Source organism: Anoplopoma fimbria, chromosome 23 (assembly GCF_027596085.1).
Source record: "Anoplopoma fimbria isolate UVic2021 breed Golden Eagle Sablefish chromosome 23, Afim_UVic_2022, whole genome shotgun sequence".
Classification (NCBI taxonomy): domain Eukaryota; kingdom Metazoa; phylum Chordata; class Actinopteri; order Perciformes; family Anoplopomatidae; genus Anoplopoma; species Anoplopoma fimbria.
In genome coordinates, this window is record NC_072471.1 from 9,814,008 (window position 1) to 9,833,996 (window position 19,989).

General features: G+C 42.9%; 1 protein-coding gene and 16 non-coding genes across 17 annotated transcripts in view; all 17 read left to right on the plus strand.

Moving 5' to 3' along the window:
* LOC129112474 (ELKS/Rab6-interacting/CAST family member 1-like) overlaps positions 1 to 19,989 on the plus strand; it is a 153,536-nt gene that overhangs the window by 77,619 nt on the left and 55,928 nt on the right. Inside the window, exon 19 of the mRNA XM_054624589.1 lies at positions 9,585 to 9,732. Coding sequence (XP_054480564.1) covers positions 9,585 to 9,732 — 148 coding nt within the window. The remainder of the gene's footprint in view (positions 1 to 9,584; positions 9,733 to 19,989) is intronic.
* trnal-caa (transfer RNA leucine (anticodon CAA)) lies at positions 14,256 to 14,365 on the plus strand. Its single transcript has 2 exons — positions 14,256 to 14,293; positions 14,320 to 14,365. It is a non-coding gene; the product is annotated as a tRNA-Leu (tRNA).
* On the plus strand, positions 14,616 to 14,725 carry trnal-caa (transfer RNA leucine (anticodon CAA)). The gene is made up of 2 exons: positions 14,616 to 14,653; positions 14,680 to 14,725. It is a non-coding gene; the product is annotated as a tRNA-Leu (tRNA).
* trnal-caa (transfer RNA leucine (anticodon CAA)) lies at positions 14,974 to 15,083 on the plus strand. The gene is made up of 2 exons: positions 14,974 to 15,011; positions 15,038 to 15,083. It is a non-coding gene; the product is annotated as a tRNA-Leu (tRNA).
* trnal-caa (transfer RNA leucine (anticodon CAA)) lies at positions 15,336 to 15,445 on the plus strand. Its single transcript has 2 exons — positions 15,336 to 15,373; positions 15,400 to 15,445. It is a non-coding gene; the product is annotated as a tRNA-Leu (tRNA).
* trnal-caa (transfer RNA leucine (anticodon CAA)) lies at positions 15,697 to 15,806 on the plus strand. The gene is made up of 2 exons: positions 15,697 to 15,734; positions 15,761 to 15,806. It is a non-coding gene; the product is annotated as a tRNA-Leu (tRNA).
* Positions 16,058 to 16,167, plus strand: trnal-caa (transfer RNA leucine (anticodon CAA)). Its single transcript has 2 exons — positions 16,058 to 16,095; positions 16,122 to 16,167. It is a non-coding gene; the product is annotated as a tRNA-Leu (tRNA).
* Positions 16,419 to 16,528, plus strand: trnal-caa (transfer RNA leucine (anticodon CAA)). Its single transcript has 2 exons — positions 16,419 to 16,456; positions 16,483 to 16,528. It is a non-coding gene; the product is annotated as a tRNA-Leu (tRNA).
* On the plus strand, positions 16,781 to 16,890 carry trnal-caa (transfer RNA leucine (anticodon CAA)). Its single transcript has 2 exons — positions 16,781 to 16,818; positions 16,845 to 16,890. It is a non-coding gene; the product is annotated as a tRNA-Leu (tRNA).
* trnal-caa (transfer RNA leucine (anticodon CAA)) lies at positions 17,138 to 17,247 on the plus strand. The gene is made up of 2 exons: positions 17,138 to 17,175; positions 17,202 to 17,247. It is a non-coding gene; the product is annotated as a tRNA-Leu (tRNA).
* trnal-caa (transfer RNA leucine (anticodon CAA)) lies at positions 17,499 to 17,608 on the plus strand. The gene is made up of 2 exons: positions 17,499 to 17,536; positions 17,563 to 17,608. It is a non-coding gene; the product is annotated as a tRNA-Leu (tRNA).
* trnal-caa (transfer RNA leucine (anticodon CAA)) lies at positions 17,860 to 17,969 on the plus strand. The gene is made up of 2 exons: positions 17,860 to 17,897; positions 17,924 to 17,969. It is a non-coding gene; the product is annotated as a tRNA-Leu (tRNA).
* trnal-caa (transfer RNA leucine (anticodon CAA)) lies at positions 18,222 to 18,331 on the plus strand. Its single transcript has 2 exons — positions 18,222 to 18,259; positions 18,286 to 18,331. It is a non-coding gene; the product is annotated as a tRNA-Leu (tRNA).
* Positions 18,577 to 18,686, plus strand: trnal-caa (transfer RNA leucine (anticodon CAA)). The gene is made up of 2 exons: positions 18,577 to 18,614; positions 18,641 to 18,686. It is a non-coding gene; the product is annotated as a tRNA-Leu (tRNA).
* Positions 18,938 to 19,047, plus strand: trnal-caa (transfer RNA leucine (anticodon CAA)). Its single transcript has 2 exons — positions 18,938 to 18,975; positions 19,002 to 19,047. It is a non-coding gene; the product is annotated as a tRNA-Leu (tRNA).
* trnal-caa (transfer RNA leucine (anticodon CAA)) lies at positions 19,300 to 19,409 on the plus strand. The gene is made up of 2 exons: positions 19,300 to 19,337; positions 19,364 to 19,409. It is a non-coding gene; the product is annotated as a tRNA-Leu (tRNA).
* On the plus strand, positions 19,664 to 19,773 carry trnal-caa (transfer RNA leucine (anticodon CAA)). The gene is made up of 2 exons: positions 19,664 to 19,701; positions 19,728 to 19,773. It is a non-coding gene; the product is annotated as a tRNA-Leu (tRNA).

The following is a 19,989-nucleotide window of genomic DNA, read 5'->3' on the forward strand; positions in this document are numbered from 1 at the left end:
ATGAGAAAAAGGAAAAAAAGGGGGGGATTTTAAAACAAGCACAAGGAGCCGAGAACAAAAGCAAAATGTCCCGAAAGATGGGAGAGAACCAAACTCGTCAGAACAAAAAGAAACAAGTGGCGAGAGAGGACAGATAAAGGGGAAACAGGATGCAGCAGAGCCTGAACTCGTCTGTTGTCCTCAGCTGATTACAGGTTGTGAATGCCAAGCCATCACCAGATCATTAAACAGCAATGAAGAGGGAAAACTTATCAAAAAGAAAAAAACAAGACATGCATTTCTTTTATTCAAAGCCTCTGATTATACGTTACCATTGCCAATTACATTTATATTCCTGAAATAATAAACCTTTAGTACGCAGATGAGGAATATAAAAGAACGGGAGAGACTGAGACAGTTTGGCTTGTTTAACAAACTCTGAGAAGAAAGAAAGACATCAGCTGGAGAGAGAATTAGACAGATTTATAACCTGACTGCGGATATAAATTACTGCACAACTACAATGTACACAAGGTATTTCCATTTTAAAACTTCATCCTCCTTAATGGGAGAGTTGGCTCAGGGCGAGGCATTCAAGTCAAAGAATACACGCAGTGAACACGGAAACTGAGCACATAAACGTACAAGATTAATTAAATGAAATAACGGATCACGTTTCATCAAAGTTCTGATGATTATGTCAAAGAAAACCGCTGGGTGAGGTGGAATTTGGTGTATCAATAAAAGAAAAATGCAACAAATGAAAGTGAATAAATCATGATGTACATGAAGCATGTGACTTCAACGACCACTGAGGCGTCCGCGCCACTGCAGAGACAAAAAATAGCAGCAGACAAAAGAAATTTCCATCTGTCTGGACCAGTGAGAGGACTGTAACCTTCCTCAAATGAATACATGAGACAAATTTCGTATTCACATAACAGCAGATGAAAACACAGTTATTTGCATCTTCTTCTGCAGACATTTTTTTTATTCTGTTACAGAAGGGGCCAAGATGCCATTAATCGTACAAATGGGAATACCGTGGCAAACTGTCTAACCTTATTTTACTGTGTGACAAAGGTTTAAAGTTATTTCCAAGTCACTTTGTATCTCCTCTCACTCAAAACATCTCTGAGCACTCTGACCAACAGGCAGTAGAGTAAAGCTGTAACACACTGAGTATCTAAAGATTGACAGAAACATATCAGTCCCTCTCACATTGTCAAATAACGCAAAAATGTTTTTTAAAAAAAACGTCTATCATAGACATTTGGGAGTCGCAGGTGTCCGTTACCGTGGCTGGTTAGTGTTACAGCAGTGAGTTTGTGCCGACAGATTGTAAGCAGATGTCTTGGTCTCTGTAACACAGCGTAGAAATGGATTTACTGTAAAGAACCATGGTGAGACAAAGCTGCATCTTTAGTCACACTGCTCCGTGTGTGTGTCTGTGTGTGTGTGTGTGTGTGTGTGTGTGTGTGTGTGTGGTCCAATGGAAAGAGCAAGCTCCCGCGGACCATGGATAATGCATTTTCACACCTTTCTTATTAGTTACAGTATGTGTTTTTAAAATGTGTGTGCGTGTGCGTGTGAGAGAGAGAAAGACAGAGAAAGAGAGAGGTTAGGGAGCTGGAGTGTTTTTAGGAGAGAAAAAAGGGAGCGGGAAATAGAGGAAATGTGTCGAGAACAGATCCTCATTCTGTCATGCAGCAGTCCCACCTGCCCTCCTCTCTCTCTCCCTCTTACCGCCTTTGTCTCTCTGCCTCCCCTCACTGCCACTTCCTCCCTCCCTCCCTCCATTCCTCTCCCTCTCTCCCCCTTCACGTCTCTTTGATTTGTTTTCCCTCCAAATCCTCCAGTTATTTTATTCCCTTCCCTGTCAATGCTGTTTTTTTTTCTGTGTGTGTGTGTGTGTTAGTGTGTGTAAGCCTTCTCGCTGTCTTTCTTTAAGCCTCTCTGATGTACAACAGCTCCTTGAGGGGAGCTTTTCTCTCCCTCCTCACACACACTCTCACACACACACACACACACACACACACACACACACACACACACACACACACACACACACACACACACACACACACACACACTTATCCTATGCACCAGCTTTAACCTATTTTTCCTAAGACTCTTTCTCTATCTTTCACTTTTTCTGATTCTCTCTGATGGCCTCTCGTCCCATCTTCTCCCTCCATGCTAAATCATTCATATCTAGTGTCTCTGACCCACTTCCACTATAGTTTAAGACACACACACACTTAAACACACAGGCACACACACAAAGCTTTCAAATCTCGCCAACATTCCTTCTGTTCTCAGTGTGTTATTGTACATTATACAGTCGGCGATTTTAATGTAAGTAGTGTAAAAATAAAACAAAGTTTATATCAAATCAGGACCTGGCTGCTGTCCTGACAGTAACACATTTCATTTAGCGACATTTTACATAAGTTATGATAAAAAAAAACCATAATGTATAAAACAGACAATATTAATCACACATTAAAAGCAGTTCTAAAAACATTAGTTTTTATTTGTAATTTGACCCAGTAAAGATTGATGCAGTGTTATGGGGAGGGTGTTCCAGAGGGAGAAGTTTTCTCCCTCTGGTCCGGGGCTTGGTCATGTGCGGTGGAGACATGAGGTTGACATCAGAGGCTGCGGGAAACTTTTCACTTTCTAACAGTCTTAATAAACAAGTAAACTTTCCAGATCAGAAAACCCATTTTGTTTTGTGGCATTAAATAAAAGCCCTGATGACATTCTTGACTGTAATTCCCTGATAATCATTTTATCATTATCTGCATTTTCAACCTACTATTATCGCTTTGATGTGTTTGGCTGAATGTAGCCCTCGAGAGCAATTTCAAAGTTTTGAATGCACATAACCAGTGCTGTAGGTGTCGATCATTTTCTTTAATAACTTCTGTTATAATCCAGTGAAGTCAAACTTTGTCTTGGCGCTTTTGCAGGAGAAAGAGCGAGAGAAAGCAGCAGTAAATGGTTTACTATAAACCAAGACTTTATTGGCTGTCTTTGCTTTGATGCTGCACACATGGCAGGCCAGCACTAACAAATGTTTTCATAAAACCTGCTCTGATGTGTGCATTCATTGCCCTGTGTTTTCTCTTGTTGGGCCATAAACCAGTGTGTGTGTGTGTGTGTGTGTGTGTGTACTCAAATGGGAGGAGAGCCTTACTTTAAAGGTACTATGGCCTCATATATATATATATATATATATATATATATATATATATATATATATATATATATACAGTACCAGTCAAACGTTTGGACACACCTTCTCATTCAATGGTTTTTCTTTATTTTTATTTTTATTTTTTTCTACATTGTAGATTAATATTGAAGACATCCAAACTATGAAGGAACACATATGGAATTATGTGGTAAACAAACAAATGCTCAACAAACCAGAATATGTTTTATATTTTAGATTCTTCAAAGTAGTTGAATGAGAAGGTGTGTCCAAACTTTTGACTGGTACTGCGTATATTTGTTATATCTACTTTATTCAGTGTATATAGTGTGTGCGTATTAAAAGATGTGTATAACTTAAAAGAGAGGCCTCCAGCTTAACTTTTTTCTCATTCTGTTTCTACCTTTACTCTGTTCTTTCTCTGTCCTCAATATTTTGTGCTTTGAGGCAAAGCAGCATTTTACACCTCAAATGTATGTGTGTGTGTGTGTGTGTGTGTGTGTGTGTGTGTGTGTGTGTGTGTGTGTGTGTGTGTGTGTGTGTGTGTGTGTAGTGTGTGTGTGTGTGTGAGAGAGAGAGGTAGAACAAGTGTGTGTGAGAGAGAGTCAGCTCGGAGCAGATGAGAATAGGGGGCCCCAGTGCTCGCTGGCTGTCTGCCCCAGGACAGAAGCTGTCAGCTGGGAGAGAAATACTACTCTGCAGGGCCCCACTCTGGAGACTCAGAAACTAAAATAGTAACTCAATGTGTGTGTGTGTGTGTGTGTGTGTGTGTGTGTGTGTGTGTGTGTGTGTGTGTGTGTGTGTGTGTGTGTGTGTGTGTGTGTGTGTGTGTGTGTGTGTGTGTGTGTGTGTGAGAGAGAGAGACAGAGTGATGGAAAAGTTAGAGAAATAAAGGGGGAGAAAGAGAGGGAGAGAGACATAAAGAAAGCAAAGACAGGAGGAATTAAAAATTGATTTAATTGTATATCCCCACATAAAAGTAGATTATGCACAGTCATGAACACTAGTCACAGAGGTGTGTGTGTGTGTGTGTGTGTGTGTGTGTGTGTGTGTGTGTGTGTGTGTGTGTGTGTGTGTGTGTGTGTGTGTGTGTGTGTGTGTGTTGTGTGCGTGCGTGCGTGTATGCCTCCAGGCAGCATTAGCTACCACTGAGAGCCAGCTGTGCCCTCCTGTATCTCATTCCTCTCCTCTCTCCTCCGCTCTCTTCTCTTTTCTCTTTAAAACCACACATACGATTATTTATAAAAAAAATATTCCAGATAGTCTTTTCTCTGCTTTTCTTTCTGACAAACAGAACAGTGAGAATGTGGACAGGATTCAGGACTGCATGCACGGCATGTTTGTACAGTTCTACCATTAAAACAAATCTAGAATATCTGTGAGTTTGCCACAATACTGAAATTATTTTTTTTTAATTTTCGACTTCTTCAGTATGATGGTGGAACACATTGTGTTATTTATTATCAGCTGCAAAATCAAGTGCATACACATCAGTCTTAGACTGTGCTTACTGAATATTGTACATCTTCTGGTTCATCCCCACACATCTTCAGTGTTGCACTTAAAGGCTCATCAGGTGTTTAAACGTCTTTCACCTTCCCCCGGGCGACCCAGCTGAGGCTGATCCAACCTCAGCTGAAATGTAACCACACTTGTCAGTAAAGTCACATCTTCTCTTTTGTCAGACGATAGTAGGTCCTTTGATCCTCCAATCAGGCATCTCAGAACCTCCCTGTCCAGATCTGATGGCATAGAGATGGGCAGATCCAGTTGCCATGACCTGCTGCATAATTCCTAAATGAATGTTAATTTCAGTCCTGGGTTGAAAAAGGCTGAACTCATTAAGTCTACTCCAAAGCAAACCAAAGCACACAGCACTCATGATTACAGTAAATATGATTATGACATTTTTCTAAATCCCCCGTCGCCAGCCGAGTGAAACTGCTAATTTCACTCGCCTCAAAACTGATTCAGTTTCCCCAAAAAATTTGGTCAATGATGGAAAAACATTCCTCAAAGTCTGAACAAGTTCTTGCATATGGTTCTCTGTAGCCAAGCTAGTAGAGTGAAACCTCCCTACACAGAAATGAGGTCGAGCTTGACACGCACCATGTCCTACAGGGGTTAAAGAGTAAACTCTGGCGTCCTACAAGCAGCCTCCTGTGTAACCAGAGCAGACAGTGTCCCTGAAAACAATGGAGAGCTGCTTTGTTCAGTCAGAAAGAGGGAGCAGAGAGGGGATTATATCTAAAATAGCTCTGTGTTTGTCTTAGACGGAGACTGGCTAATGTCACACAGGACTGAATCGACTTTACACACACACACACACACACAGGGACACACATACTTCCCTCTCACACACATACATTCACAGTATAACGTCTTAAATACACACAGACAACTTGTGAACATTCATACACACTGAAATACATATAAGCACATATTTATGAGCACACACAAACCTACAGAAAGACATGCTGTCATAAACACACACACACAACTGTCACTTGAGCAAACACACGCACACACAAACTGTAGATTGCAGTAGAGGGCGACGGCATGAAAGAGATAACACAGCACACACGGGAAGCTGCTTTTGTGTGTGTGTGAGTGATCTAAGACCAGGCATTAGTGTTTCTGATAGAGTGAGGTGCCTTAAGTGGTTTTAGGAAGGAGAAGGCCCCCGTGTGTGTGTGTGTCTGTGTGAGTTGGGGTTGGGGTCAGGTGCCTGGTGCATTTGGGTGTATCTGCTTACCGTCTGCCTTGTCGCCATGGCGATGACATCATGGCACACGACCGCCGAACGACGGAAAGAATGCCTCCCGTCCTCTTTACAGACGGAGAGATAGAACGAGTGACGAGGGGAGAGGTGAAGAGAAAGAGATGGGAAAAGCAGGGTGGGCGAGAGACACTGATAGAGAATAGGTGAGAGAGAGAGAGCCCTAAAGGAAGTGGGAAGAGAATATAACGTAAATGGAAACTTGTTAAATTGAATGACCTGTGAAATGTTCATATAAATATATGACTGTTTTACTACTCACCACCATTACTGCATGGCATACAATAGTAATTCAGCCTGTCGCCATTTTTCTATATTCTTCTAAAGTGTTTTTGTATACACTAATGAAAGTCAGGGTTTTCTGGTGAACAGAACGTGATTGTATAACTTTTTTATAAGGGGGTTTGTGGGTTTGTTGCAAAAAAATAAAAAATCCAGCAAAAACGTCCAACATCCCTAGGAATTATTCAATGATTCTGCACCTCATAATTTACATCCAACGCCAACGTTCAGTGCCAAATAAAGTAAGGGGTTTGGAGGAGGTTGGAGTGGTGGATAGCCAACTTTGATGCAAAGACCGAAATTGGGGTCCAATACCAGATGTTCATTTAATGTCATTTGGATTTTTAACTATGAACCATAATCATAATCTCTTTAAACAGATTCGTCATTCATATGCCAAATTTGAGCAATGGGACAAGATTTTGGTTGTCCGAGTAGTATTGACCAATCACGTTGACGCAGGATTTGATTTAATGCGGGTGAACAATCCATTTGGACAGAAAATTAGGTGGAACGCATTGGCTGAAATACAATCTGGCAACCCAGCGGCTGTCGTCTGAAGATGATCTACCTTTTTATTTGTTTAAAATCGGCTCATAAACTGGCTACTTGTGAAACAATCTGGATGACACGTCGTCTCTCAACTCAAACTCTAGTCTTGCATCTAAAGTTGCTAATGGGACTGTAAATAATAAACAAGTCACATAAAAGGAAGTCTTGATCGATTGGTTCTGAGATTCCCACAATCTGTTCACAACCCTTACCAAGTGTCTTCGTTGTCTAACAGTTTATATCCCATAACACAATATTCCTTAACGCATGGGTACCGTAGTTGGCATCCACAGAAAACATTAAAATTGCTGGCATTGAACCTAATCTGGGGTTATGTAGTATGGTCCTGTAAATTCTTCCTCTCTTCTTGAGCCAGGTTCAACATTTTTTTCTGCACAAATATGTATTGTTATTTTTCTAAAGGAGCCCTAACTAGCTAACAGCAGATGCCATGGCTGACCAGTCAAAGACCAGAGTGACATATAAGTAACCTCTAGGATGTGTTTTGCAAAAATGCCATAACATCTTAAACAAAAGGTCTTGCCAAAATAAGGAACTCTGTAATATGCTTTTACTTACTGTTGGTAGACCTTCCTTTATCCTACTGTGCTCACCATATTGCTGCAGAAAGGAAAGACTTGAAAGGAAAGTTACAGATCTAAGGCTTCGTATCCACTGGGAACCTTTCCTCCACACAGTGCTGCCTGCTTTTTTTTGGTGTTATTTTCAATGGTAAGGACACATTGCCAGCAGAGCTGAGAGCATACTATGTTTTTAAGAGCCCTCTGACAGTAGAATTATCTAAAGATTTAGCAAAAAAGAGCTGCACTTGAAACAGATTTTAATGATCACATAGTAACAGCAGAAGCCACAACCAGCACTTGTCATAAGCATGTGTTTAGCTCTGGCCAAGCAGAGAGTAAGTGTGTGTGTGTGTGTGTCAGATCGAGATGAAGGGAGAGCCATAGGGAGGCCCAGAATGAGACCAGTGCATCTGGAATAAATATCATTTTATCACCAGGGTTTACAGGCGACATGTGCTGGCAGGTAACTCTCAGATATGGTATAAAACTAGACGCACTGTTAGCTTTAACAAGACTAATGTTCCATTAGCCTTCCTGTGTGTGTGGGTGTGTGTGTGTGGGGGGGGGGTTTGGGTGTGTACTGTTTATGTGAAAATAGAATGGGAAAGACTGTGACAGTGTTCCAGCGTCTCATAATCTGGAAGTTAGGAAAATGTTCTTTCTGGTAGAATAAAGAACTCCAAGAGCTCATTTTGGTTAAAGTAAATGATTAACACTTTGACGCAGAAACGGAGCATTTTAAATCCCCCAAAAGACCAGGGGTGTCTTAAAAACATTTTTATATTATAGTTATATTTTATATTTTAAAATATAAAGTAACTGTATCATTAGTATCTCATATGTCGCATTAAAATACACAAATCTGGGATATCCTTGAGCAGTGACCAGATTGGCTGAGGGAATCGCTCTACCGACTACTTCGACTTACTCAGCCCTTGCTCCTGACAGGAGAGCTGCAATCCAAATGCATGATGGGACACTTGTACACTGACAGTGTGGTCAGCGAGGTTGACCAAAGAATCTGTGGGTCCTCACAAAGTCCAAACATGTAATCTGTCTTCATCCAGACACTCTCATCACTGCATTCCTCCCTGCACCGCTCTATCTGTATCTTTATGTGTGCGTTTGTGCATGAGAGAGTGAGAAGCGGTGTCCAAAGAGAGAAAGGGAACAAAAAAAGGCATGTAAAAAATGTATATGAAATATGCCTCGTTCTGCGTCAGTGTAGATTTGCGTGTATATCTGGATAATACTATGTCCGTGTATCTTCATACATGCTTATTGTAGGTACAGCTATTACCTGATTGCAAGAGTGCAATGTATGTAATAAGCGGGAATTAGATAAAGAGGAAATTAGTTTATTCCTTCATATGCAAGTTTGCATCGTAGTGTGTTTACGTGCATGTGTGAGGCCAATCTTTGAGCCCCCCTGGGGCTTGTGGAAAACCCGCTGTGATTTAGATTCTCTCTGGAAATGGACAGAATTCCGAGAATTCTTAGCTCTGTGTGTCCTCGGATGCGGCTCGGCCAGATCTCTGGCTGATGGGACGGATGGGATGCGGCTTGTTGCTTCCTGAACCGCATGGAATGCTGTCTATCTGTCAACCTGACTATCCAGGCAGCGGGAAGAGATAGAGAGAGACAAGAGAGGCTGGAGAGACAGACACAGACTAGAGAGTAATACCTGTAGACAAACAGAGAGCGAGTGTGTGTGTGTAAGTTAAAGGTGGCTTTAACTTAAGGTGATTCATTTTGATTAATTTCCTTATTGGTTCTGGTAGATCGTGTGAAGAGCAACAGGGGAGAAAGAGTGAACATGCCTTAAAGGTCCTCACTATAAACAAACTGGAAACATCTTGATTGCATGGTATGCATCATACTTGACCACCAGGAAGCCCCATATTTTTGCAAAAACACCAATTTTATCCTCCTAAATCACAAAGTGGCTCCCCATTTGAGACGGTTTTCCGCCACTTGTTGACACGCGAAGGGTTTCGCCATAAAAATTTAAGTACGCGCAAATAAGTATCTGCCTGCACCACACAATTTCTGTCTTTCAATTCAAGCAGTTAGCTTCCAATGCAATCACAGTAATGTCATAATGTGCAATATCACCAAGTGTGGCTTTAATTATACTCAAGTTAATTTCTATTATTGCTAACACAATATATGATTGTTCTCTGTACAGGCAAGAGGCCCTGCTGGCAGCCATCAGTGAGAAAGACGCCAACATTGCCCTGCTGGAGCTTTCCTCATCCAAGAAGAAGAAAACCCAGGACGAGGTGGCAGCTCTGAAGAGAGAGAAGGATGGTCTGGTTCATCAGCTCAAACAGCAGGTACGATTATGTGCACACACTTACGCACGTACCTTGACATCCAAGTGGATACCTGGAAAACTTTTTGGTCAGTTATTTAAAAAGGGAGGAGCAGAGGAAGTGTGGATAGGGGGGAAAAAGGCAGCACAGGTGAGGTGGCCATGACGAGGGGAGCAAAGAAAACAAGAGAGGCGGAGAGAAACCGAGTCCAGATGTGACCACAGTCCTCCGACCACCAAGGGTAAATTTAGGATTAAACTACCCCTCCCACACTCACCACACACAAACACACACAGTGTTCAAATGTTCTACAATTCTCCAGGGAAAACACTTTCATATGAAATTTGTATTTATTTAAATGTTCTATCTGCAGATACACACACACAACCTAACACTTCACTTCGCTGGAATGGATACACTTTTACAAAGCAAACACACACACACACACACACACACACACACACACACACACACATACCGATACGTACACTGACCCAGGCCAAAAACAAGGATATAAACATGACCAAATGCCTCTGTGGTTCCACACAGAGGTCTATTCACACACTCAGAGACACACTCACACACAGTAAAGGTTCTCGTGGGTCTAGTGAATTAACCAACCCCTTAGTTAATGAGCCGACTGGGAGTTTGGTGGATTTCTTCTTCACTGGCCTCCCATCTGTATACATGTCTTCTCACTTTCTGTCCATATCTGTTTCCTTGTTTTTGGATCTTACTTGATTCCCCTGAGGCATTTATTTGATGCTCAAATTCAGGATAGCTTAGAGTGCAGCAGTAGATGGTTTTCCTAGATCAACATTAATAAATAATTTGATACAATTTAAGAAGGTCAAAGTCAGAGCTACAGTGCTTAACCTCAATCCTGCTGGCTGCACATGTACACCAATTACTGTTTATCACATACTTTCACCTATTACTGTAACCATAGCTACTATGACATGAGCTTATGGGATGGTGATTTGAACCTCTTACACTCTCAGCTACATACAATGCCTGTCAAAATTGGACACAAATGTTGTTTGAATATTCGTTGGGGAAAAAAGGCATAGGTTTGAACAATTTCACAAGGTATAAACGTTGGAAGACAGCAAGTACAACAGGCCCATACTTTAGGTTCTGATCTTGACTACTGAAACTAAAACTGCTTTTCAAAAAATAATAATAATGGAGTTGTCATCCTCATCCACTCATATAGATATATAGTAGCAATTATTTGGAAAATTTGCTAAATTTCGAGTTATTGAATATTGCCAAAAAAAACACTCCAAAGTATTCATCATGATAGACGCACAAGGGAGAGGAAAATCATATGCAGGTGTGTGTGTGTCAAAGAGTGGGTGAGCAAGAGGTGTTCGAGAGTGGCTGTGTCAAATGCAGTCATTATACCATGCATCGCTCTCCCTCTCTCTTCCTCCCTCACCCCTTCGTCTTTATCCGTCCTATTTGAAGTCTTTAATGACACCTCAGGGTCTCGAAGGTGGTTACTGACAACACAGAGACTCTACTGTCTGCTGCGATGTGTGTGTAGTGGTGTGAGAGGCTTCACTCCACTCTTTGGTCTCTCTCTCTCTCTCTTTCACTCTTTGGTGTCATAATTTTTAGTCCCTCAATGATGGATCACAGCCGAGACTTTCCTCAGTACTCCCGTCTGTATGCGCACGTGTGTGTGTGTGTGTGTGTGTGTGTTTGCAGTGTAACCATCAAATGAGCTGAGGCTGGTGTAGTATTATTAGCCCGGTCCTTCAGAGTGACATATGCACACACTTTGCCACTGACAATCTGACTGACAGATGGACAGAGTTGCGGTTTGAAATTATTATAGGTAAGTATAGAATCCGTGATGAAAGTGAGATGTAATCTCTGGTTGCCATCAGACAATGTATGGCAGGTGAAAACAGATAGCAGTATTTTTGTCAAGTAATAAAATGTCATTCACCTATACCTGTGTGATGGATGAACCACGCCGCCATTTTTTAAACGTTTCCTTGGAGTGTTTTTTTAAGGCCCTCACTCACAAGTCGGTCAGAGACAGCGTTTTTTGACTGACGGACACTTTGCAAGTGCTGAAATGCCCCCTGACATCTTACGTCTGGTCTGAATTAAATTCAGAGGTTCAGATCAAAATGTAAAATCAGCGCGATCCGAGTGATTCGATCTCAGTTCTCATGGGAAAGAAATATTACATTAATGGCAGGTATTAAAGAGAACAGAAGGCCACATTTGAATCAACAGAATGCACGTTATGTAGGGGCGCTTTACAATTACTCTGCCCCATTTTTTTAATAATCAGATAGGTACTGGATATTTGTTTTATTTTCATCAGACTTTATAGAAAGAGAAATTCAGCGTCCAAATGCAGTACTGTGTTAACGTAAAGTTTGCTAATGACATTGCAAAGACAATAACATATATTTAAACTAGACTGATAAATGGATGGATGCAAGAGAGATCAGAATCTGTATATGTGCAGCACCTACACTACATACATAAAACACACCTGTGCGTGTGTTCAAGAACATACGGTTGCAGCACCTACACTACATACATAAAACACACCTGTGTGTGTGTTCAAGAACATACGGTTGTCCCTGAAAGAATCTCCGGTGTTCTGCCCTTTGACACCCAACTGCAGTGTAAGCAGACGGCTGTAGATCAAGGTGACCTCAGCTCTCTTCACTCTTCTTCTCACATATTTCTCCTCTTCACTTTTATTCTTTTTTTTTCCTTCAGCAGTATGATGGCGAGACAGAGACTAAACCCACTAGAGAAAGAGAGAGAGAGGGAGAGAAAGAGAGAGAGAAGTTGTGGAAAAGAGTGTGTAAAAGCAAAGAGAAGAGGGGGTGATTGTAATATTTACAAAATGGAAGAAGAAGTGGGGGAAGGTGTGGAATACACCACCATCTGCCCTTGCAAGAGACACATGTGGTTAACATTTATGGGTGGTGTATGTGTGGCCGTGGTCTTGGACATTGTTCCGCACCTGTCTGGCTTATGGACATTTTTAAGACTTCGGCTCTTCATGTCACTGGTTGGTGGTTTCCAAGTTCCTGTTTAATTGTTGTTTTTTTACCTAACCCACGTCAGTCAGTAAAACATAAACATTCATTGTTGTGGAGCACCTTCAGCCACTTTGAACCTCTGAAACTTGAATCCTGTGGACAGATGACAGTGAATAATCTAGAATGAACTTGAAAAGGGATATATTTTTGTCTCAATTAATTACCAGTTCAACAGTGAACCAGTTAGTGAGTGATGGGGGTTTTATTCATTTGTCTTTCTCTTTACACACAAATGTGGGTCTAATCTACTTGAGAATGAAATGTTCCCTCAGTGCTCAAAGTGACACTTTCCATTGTTATTTTTAATTTTCCACTTATCAACAACTTTCTCATCTTGACAGAGAAACGAGAAAAAGAACTAATCTAATTTTGTATCATCATGATGAAATAGTTCCTTTCAACCATGACTCAGCAACTTTTCATTATTGAGAATTAGACAGATATCAACAAGGTTCTTCTTTCACCACTGGAGGGAAATAATAATCTGATCTAATATTCCCCTCAGTCTTTTCACCATGAAATCATTTTCAATCCGTTTTCATTTGTTTTTCATTCTGTCCATTGTCAGCGGGTTACAGCAGAGCCGCAGGAAGGATAGATGGAGGGGAGATGAAGAAGGGAACAATGAGAGGAGGATGAGAGAAATAATTGTGTGATGATTAGATTAAGTGAGAAAGAGACAGTTGGCACAGCAAGTGCTGAGGTCAGCATTCCTGACAATTAGAGAAAAGATTAAGATGTAAAGAAAGGCAAGCAAGGAAAGTGGGCATGTGAATTTTCTTCATTCCTTTAGGTCTCTTTTTTCTCCTCTTATTCTTTTTCTTCACCTACGTATACTCACACTGTCCTCTCCTTATAACACTTTTCTCCTTGCACGCCTTCTCTTCCGTGTCTTTCTTCTATTATTTCCCTATAGCTTCTCCTTTTTGTCTTAACTCTCTTCCAAGTCATGGCTTTAGGGGTTTACTGTTTTGGGTTCAGCAGCATTAAAAATGGATAGACGGCAGACGAGAGAATAGAGATATACGTAAAGGCTTGGTCACACCAGAAAATGACACAATGAAATCTCTGTGACCTAAGATGTTAGGCATTCGTTGAAAACGCCAGTCCTCACAGCTTACCCTGTACTGGCCGGTATTACAGCCATCCATAGAATCTATCCTTCCAAAGCAAGTATGCTGCTCATTGGAAGACTTCTGGTCTCCCAATGGTGGCGTGGGTTCAAATCCCACTTCTGACAAACCATTTTACCTGCATGTTTCATCCCTGTGGTTTCTGTAGAAAACAAGTTTTCCTCGGATTCTACGCGTACAGTCTGTGTGTACAGTTAGTGTTAAGTTTAGGGACGCGTAGTGTGACGACATTTTTGTTACGTGGAGTAGAGCAGGTCCTGGTGATCAAGGCAACCCATTATGCCTATTAACATGTAAGCTGTGAACCCCAGACAGACAGCAAGGTTCACCTGTCAGGATGGCCGAGTGGTCTAAGGCGCCAGACTCAAGGTTGATTCCTTCCTCAGCAAAGAGACTTCTGGTCTCCAAATGGAGGCGTGGGTTCAAATCCCACTTCTGACAAAAAATTTACCTGCATGTTTCATCCCTGTAGTTTGGCAATGCAGATATCTCTCCTGTGGTTTCTGTAGAAAACAAGTTTTCCTCGGATTCTACGCGTACAGTCTGTGTGTACAGTTAAGGTTAAGTTTAGGGACGGTAGTGTGACGACATTTTTGTTACGTGGAGTAGAGCAGGTCCTGGTGATCAAGGCAACCCATTATGCCTATTAACATGTAAGCTGTGAACCCCAGACAGACAGCAAGGTTCACGTGTCAGGATGGCCGAGTGGTCTAAGGCGCCAGACTCAAGGTTGATTCCTTCCTCAGCAAAGAGACTTCTGGTCTCCAAATGGAGGCGTGGGTTCAAATCCCACTTCTGACAAAAAATTTTACCTGCATGTTTCATCCCTGTAGTTTGGCAATGCAGATATCTCTCCTGTGGTTTCTGTAGAAAACAAGTTTTCCTCGGATTCTACGCGTACAGTCTGTGTGTACAGTTAGGGTTATGGACGCGTACAGGGTGACGACATTTTTGTTATGTGGAGTAGAGCAGGTCCTGGTGATCAAGGCAACCCATTATGCCTATTAACATGTAAGCTGTGAACCCCAGACAGACAGCAAGGTTCACCTGTCAGGATGGCCGAGTGGTCTAAGGCGCCAGACTCAAGGTTGATTCCTTCCTCAGCAAAGAGACTTCTGGTCTCCAAATGGAGGCGTGGGTTCAAATCCCACTTCTGACAAAAAATTTTACCTGCATGTTTCATCCCTGTAGTTTGGCAATGCAGATATCTCTCCTGTGGTTTCTGTAGAAAACAAGTTTTCCTCGGATTCTACGCGTACAGTCTGTGTGTACAGTTAGGGTTAAGTTTAGGGACGCGTAGTGTGACGACATTTTTGTTACGTGGAGTAGAGCAGGTCCTGGTGATCAAGGCAACCCATTATGCCTATTAACATGTAAGCTGTGAACCCCAGACAGACAGCAAGGTTCACCTGTCAGGATGGCCGAGTGGTCTAAGGCGCCAGACTCAAGGTTGATTCCTTCCTCAGCAAAGAGACTTCTGGTCTCCAAATGGAGGCGTGGGTTCAAATCCCACTTCTGACAAACCATTTTACCTGCATGTTTCATCCCTGTAGTTTGGCAATGCAGATATCTCTCCTGTGGTTTCTGTAGAAAACAAGTTTTCCTCGGATTCTACGCGTACAGTCTGTGTGTACAGTTAGGTTAAGTTTAGGGACGCGTAGTGTGACGACATTTTTGTTACGTGGAGTAGAGCAGGTCCTGGTGATCAAGGCAACCCATTATGCCTATTAACATGTAAGCTGTGAACCCCAGACAGACAGCAAGGTTCACCTGTCAGGATGGCCGAGTGGTCTAAGGCGCCAGACTCAAGGTTGATTCCTTCCTCAGCAAAGAGACTTCTGGTCTCCAAATGGAGGCGTGGGTTCAAATCCCACTTCTGACAAAAATTTTACCTGCATGTTTCATCCCTGTAGTTTGGCAATGCAGATATCTCTCCTGTGGTTTCTGTAGAAAACAAGTTTTCCTCGGATTCTACGCGTACAGTCTGTGTGTACAGTTAAGGTTAAGTTTAGGGACGCGTAGTGTGACGACATTTTTGTTACGTGGAGTAGAGCAGGTCCTGGTGATCAAGGCAACCCATTATGCCTATTAACATGTAAGCTTCGAACCCCAGACAGACAGCAAAGTTCACCTGTCAGGATGGCCGAGTGGTCTAAGGCGCCAGACTCAAGGTTGATTCCTTCCTCAGCAAAGAGACTTCTGGTCTCCAAATGGAGGCGTGGGTTCAAATCCCACTTCTGACAAAAAATTTTACCTGCATGTTTCATCCCTGTAGTTTGGCAATGCAGATATCTCTCCTGTGGTTTCTGTAGAAAACAAGTTTTCCTCGGATTCTACGCGTACAGTCTGTGTGTACAGTTAAGGTTAAGTTTAGGGACGGTAGTGTGACGACATTTTTGTTACGTGGAGTAGAGCAGGTCCTGGTGATCAAGGCAACCCATTATGCCTATTAACATGTAAGCTGTGAACCCCAGACAGACACCAAGGTTCACGTGTCAGGATGGCCGAGTGGTCTAAGGCGCCAGACTCAAGGTTGTTTCCTTCCTCAGCAAAGAGATTTCTGGTCTCCAAATGGAGGCGTGGGTTCAAATCCCACTTCTGACAAACCATTTTACCTGCATGTTTCATCCCTGTAGTTTGGCAATGCAGATATCTCTCCTGTGGTTTCTGTAGAAAACAAGTTTTCCTCGGATTCTACGCGTACAGTCTGTGTGTACAGTTAGGGTTAAGTTTAGGGACGCGTAGTGTGACGACATTTTTGTTACGTGGAGTAGAGCAGGTCCTGGTGATCAAGGCAACCCATTATGCCTATTAACATGTAAGCTGTGAACCCCAGACAGACAGCAAGGTTCACCTGTCAGGATGGCCGAGTGGTCTAAGGCGCCAGACTCAAGGTTGATTCCTTCCTCAGCAAAGAGACTTCTGGTCTCCAAATGGAGGCGTGGGTTCAAATCCCACTTCTGACAAAAAATTTACCTGCATGTTTCATCCCTATAGTTTGGCAATGCAGATATCTCTCCTGTGGTTTCTGTAGAAAACAAGTTTTCCTCGGATTCTACGCGTACAGTCTGTGTGTACAGTTAGGGTTATCAACGCATACAGGGTGACGACATTTTTGTTACGTGGAGTAGAGCAGGTCCTGGTGATCAAGGCAACCCATTATGCCTATTAACATGTAAGCTGTGAACCCCAGACAGACAGCAAGGTTCACCTGTCAGGATGGCCGAGTGGTCTAAGGCGCCAGACTCAAGGTTGATTCCTTCCTCAGCAAAGAGACTTCTGGTCTCCAAATGGAGGCGTGGGTTCAAATCCCACTTCTGACAAAAAATTTTACCTGCATGTTTCATCCCTGTAGTTTGGCAATGCAGATATCTCTCCTGTGGTTTCTTAGAAAACAAGTTTTCCTCGGATTCTACGCGTACAGTCTGTGTGTACAGTTAGGGTTAAGTTTAGGGACGCGTAGTGTGACGACATTTTTGTTACGTGGAGTAGAGCAGGTCCTGGTGATCAAGGCAACCCATTATGCCTATTAACATGTAAGCTGTGAACCCCAGACAGACAGCAAGGTTCACCTGTCAGGATGGCCGAGTGGTCTAAGGCGCCAGACTCAAGGTTGATTCCTTCCTCAGCAAAGAGACTTCTGGTCTCCAAATGGAGGCGTGGGTTCAAATCCCACTTCTGACAAACCATTTTACCTGCATGTTTCATCCCTGTAGTTTGGCAATGCAGATATCTCTCCTGTGGTTTCTGTAGAAAACAAGTTTTCCTCGGATTCTACGCGTACAGTCTGTGTGTACAGTTAGGTTAAGTTTAGGGACGCGTAGTGTGACGACATTTTTGTTACGTGGAGTAGAGCAGGTCCTGGTGATCAAGGCAACCCATTATGCCTATTAACATGTAAGCTGTGAACCCCAGACAGACAGCAAGGTTCACCTGTCAGGATGGCCGAGTGGTCTAAGGCGCCAGACTCAAGGTTGATTCCTTCCTCAGTAAAGAGACTTCTGGTCTCCAAATGGAGGCGTGGGTTCAAATCCCACTTCTGACAAACCATTTTACCTGCATGTTTCATCCCTGTAGTTTGGCAATGCAGATATCTCTCCTGTGGTTTCTGTAGAAAACAAGTTTTCCTCGGATTCTACGCGTACAGTCTGTGTGTACAGTTAGGGTTAAGTTTAGGGACGCGTAGTGTGACGACATTTTTGTTACGTGGAGTAGAGCAGGTCCTGGTGATCAAGGCAACCCATTATGCCTATTAACATGTAAGCTGTGAACCCCAGACAGACAGCAAGGTTCACCTGTCAGGATGGCCGAGTGGTCTAAGGCGCCAGACTCAAGGTTGATTCCTTCCTCAGCAAAGAGACTTCTGGTCTCCAAATGGAGGCGTGGGTTCAAATCCCACTTCTGACAAAAAATTTACCTGCATGTTTCATCCCTGTAGTTTGGCAATGCAGATATCTCTCCTGTGGTTTCTGTAGAAAACAAGTTTTCCTCGGATTCTACGCGTACAGTCTGTGTGTACAGTTAGGGTTAAGACGGTACAGGGTGACGACATTTTTGTTACGTGGAGTAGAGCAGGTCCTGGTGATCAAGGCAACCCATTATGCCTATTAACATGTAAGCTGTGAACCCCAGACAGACAGCAAGGTTCACCTGTCAGGATGGCCGAGTGGTCTAAGGCGCCAGACTCAAGGTTGATTCCTTCCTCAGCAAAGAGACTTCTGGTCTCCAAATGGAGGCGTGGGTTCAAATCCCACTTCTGACAAAAATTTTACCTGCATGTTTCATCCCTGTAGTTTGGCAATGCAGATATCTCTCCTGTGGTTTCTGTAGAAAACAAGTTTTCCTCGGATTCTACGCGTACAGTCTGTGTGTACAGTTAGGGTTAAGTTTAGGGACGCGTAGTGTGACGACATTTTTGTTACGTGGAGTAGAGCAGGTCCTGGTGATCAAGGCAACCCATTATGCCTATTAACATGTAAGCTGTGAACCCCAGACAGACAGCAAAGTTCACCTGTCAGGATGGCCGAGTGGTCTAAGGCGCCAGACTCAAGGTTGATTCCTTCCTCAGCAAAGAGACTTCTGGTCTCCAAATGGAGGCGTGGGTTCAAATCCCACTTCTGACAAACCATTTTACCTGCATGTTTCATCCCTGTAGTTTGGCAATGCAGATATCTCTCCTGTGGTTTCTGTAGAAAACAAGTTTTCCTCGGATTCTACGCGTACAGTCTGTGTGTACAGTTAGGGTTAAGTTTAGGGACGCGTAGTGTGACGACATTTTTGTTACGTGGAGTAGAGCAGGTCCTGGTGATCAAGGCAACCCATTATGCCTATTAACATGTAAGCTGTGAACCCCAGACAGACAGCAAGGTTCACCTGTCAGGATGGCCGAGTGGTCTAAGGCGCCAGACTCAAGGTTGATTCCTTCCTCAGCAAAGAGACTTCTGGTCTCCAAATGGAGGCGTGGGTTCAAATCCCACTTCTGACAAAAACCATTTTACCTGCATGTTTCATCCCTGTAGTTTGGCAATGCAGATATCTCTCCTGTGGTTTCTGTAGAAAACAAGTTTTCCTCGGATTCTACGCGTACAGTCTGTGTGTACAGTTAGGGTTAAGTTTAGGGACGCGTAGTGTGACGACATTTTTGTTACGTGGAGTAGAGCAGGTCCTGGTGATCAAGGCAACCCATTATGCCTATTAACATGTAAGCTGTGAACCCCAGACAGACAGCAAGGTTCACCTGTCAGGATGGCCGAGTGGTCTAAGGCGCCAGACTCAAGGTTGATTCCTTCCTCAGCAAAGAGACTTCTGGTCTCCAAATGGAGGCGTGGGTTCAAATCCCACTTCTGACAAAAAATTTTACCTGCATGTTTCATCCCTGTAGTTTTGGCAATGCAGATATCTCTCCTGTGGTTTCTGTAGAAAACAAGTTTTCCTCGGATTCTACGCGTACAGTCTGTGTGTACAGTTAGGGTTAAGTTTAGGGACGCGTAGTGTGACGACATTTTTGTTACGTGGAGTAGAGCAGGTCCTGGTGATCAAGGCAACCCATTATGCCTATTAACATG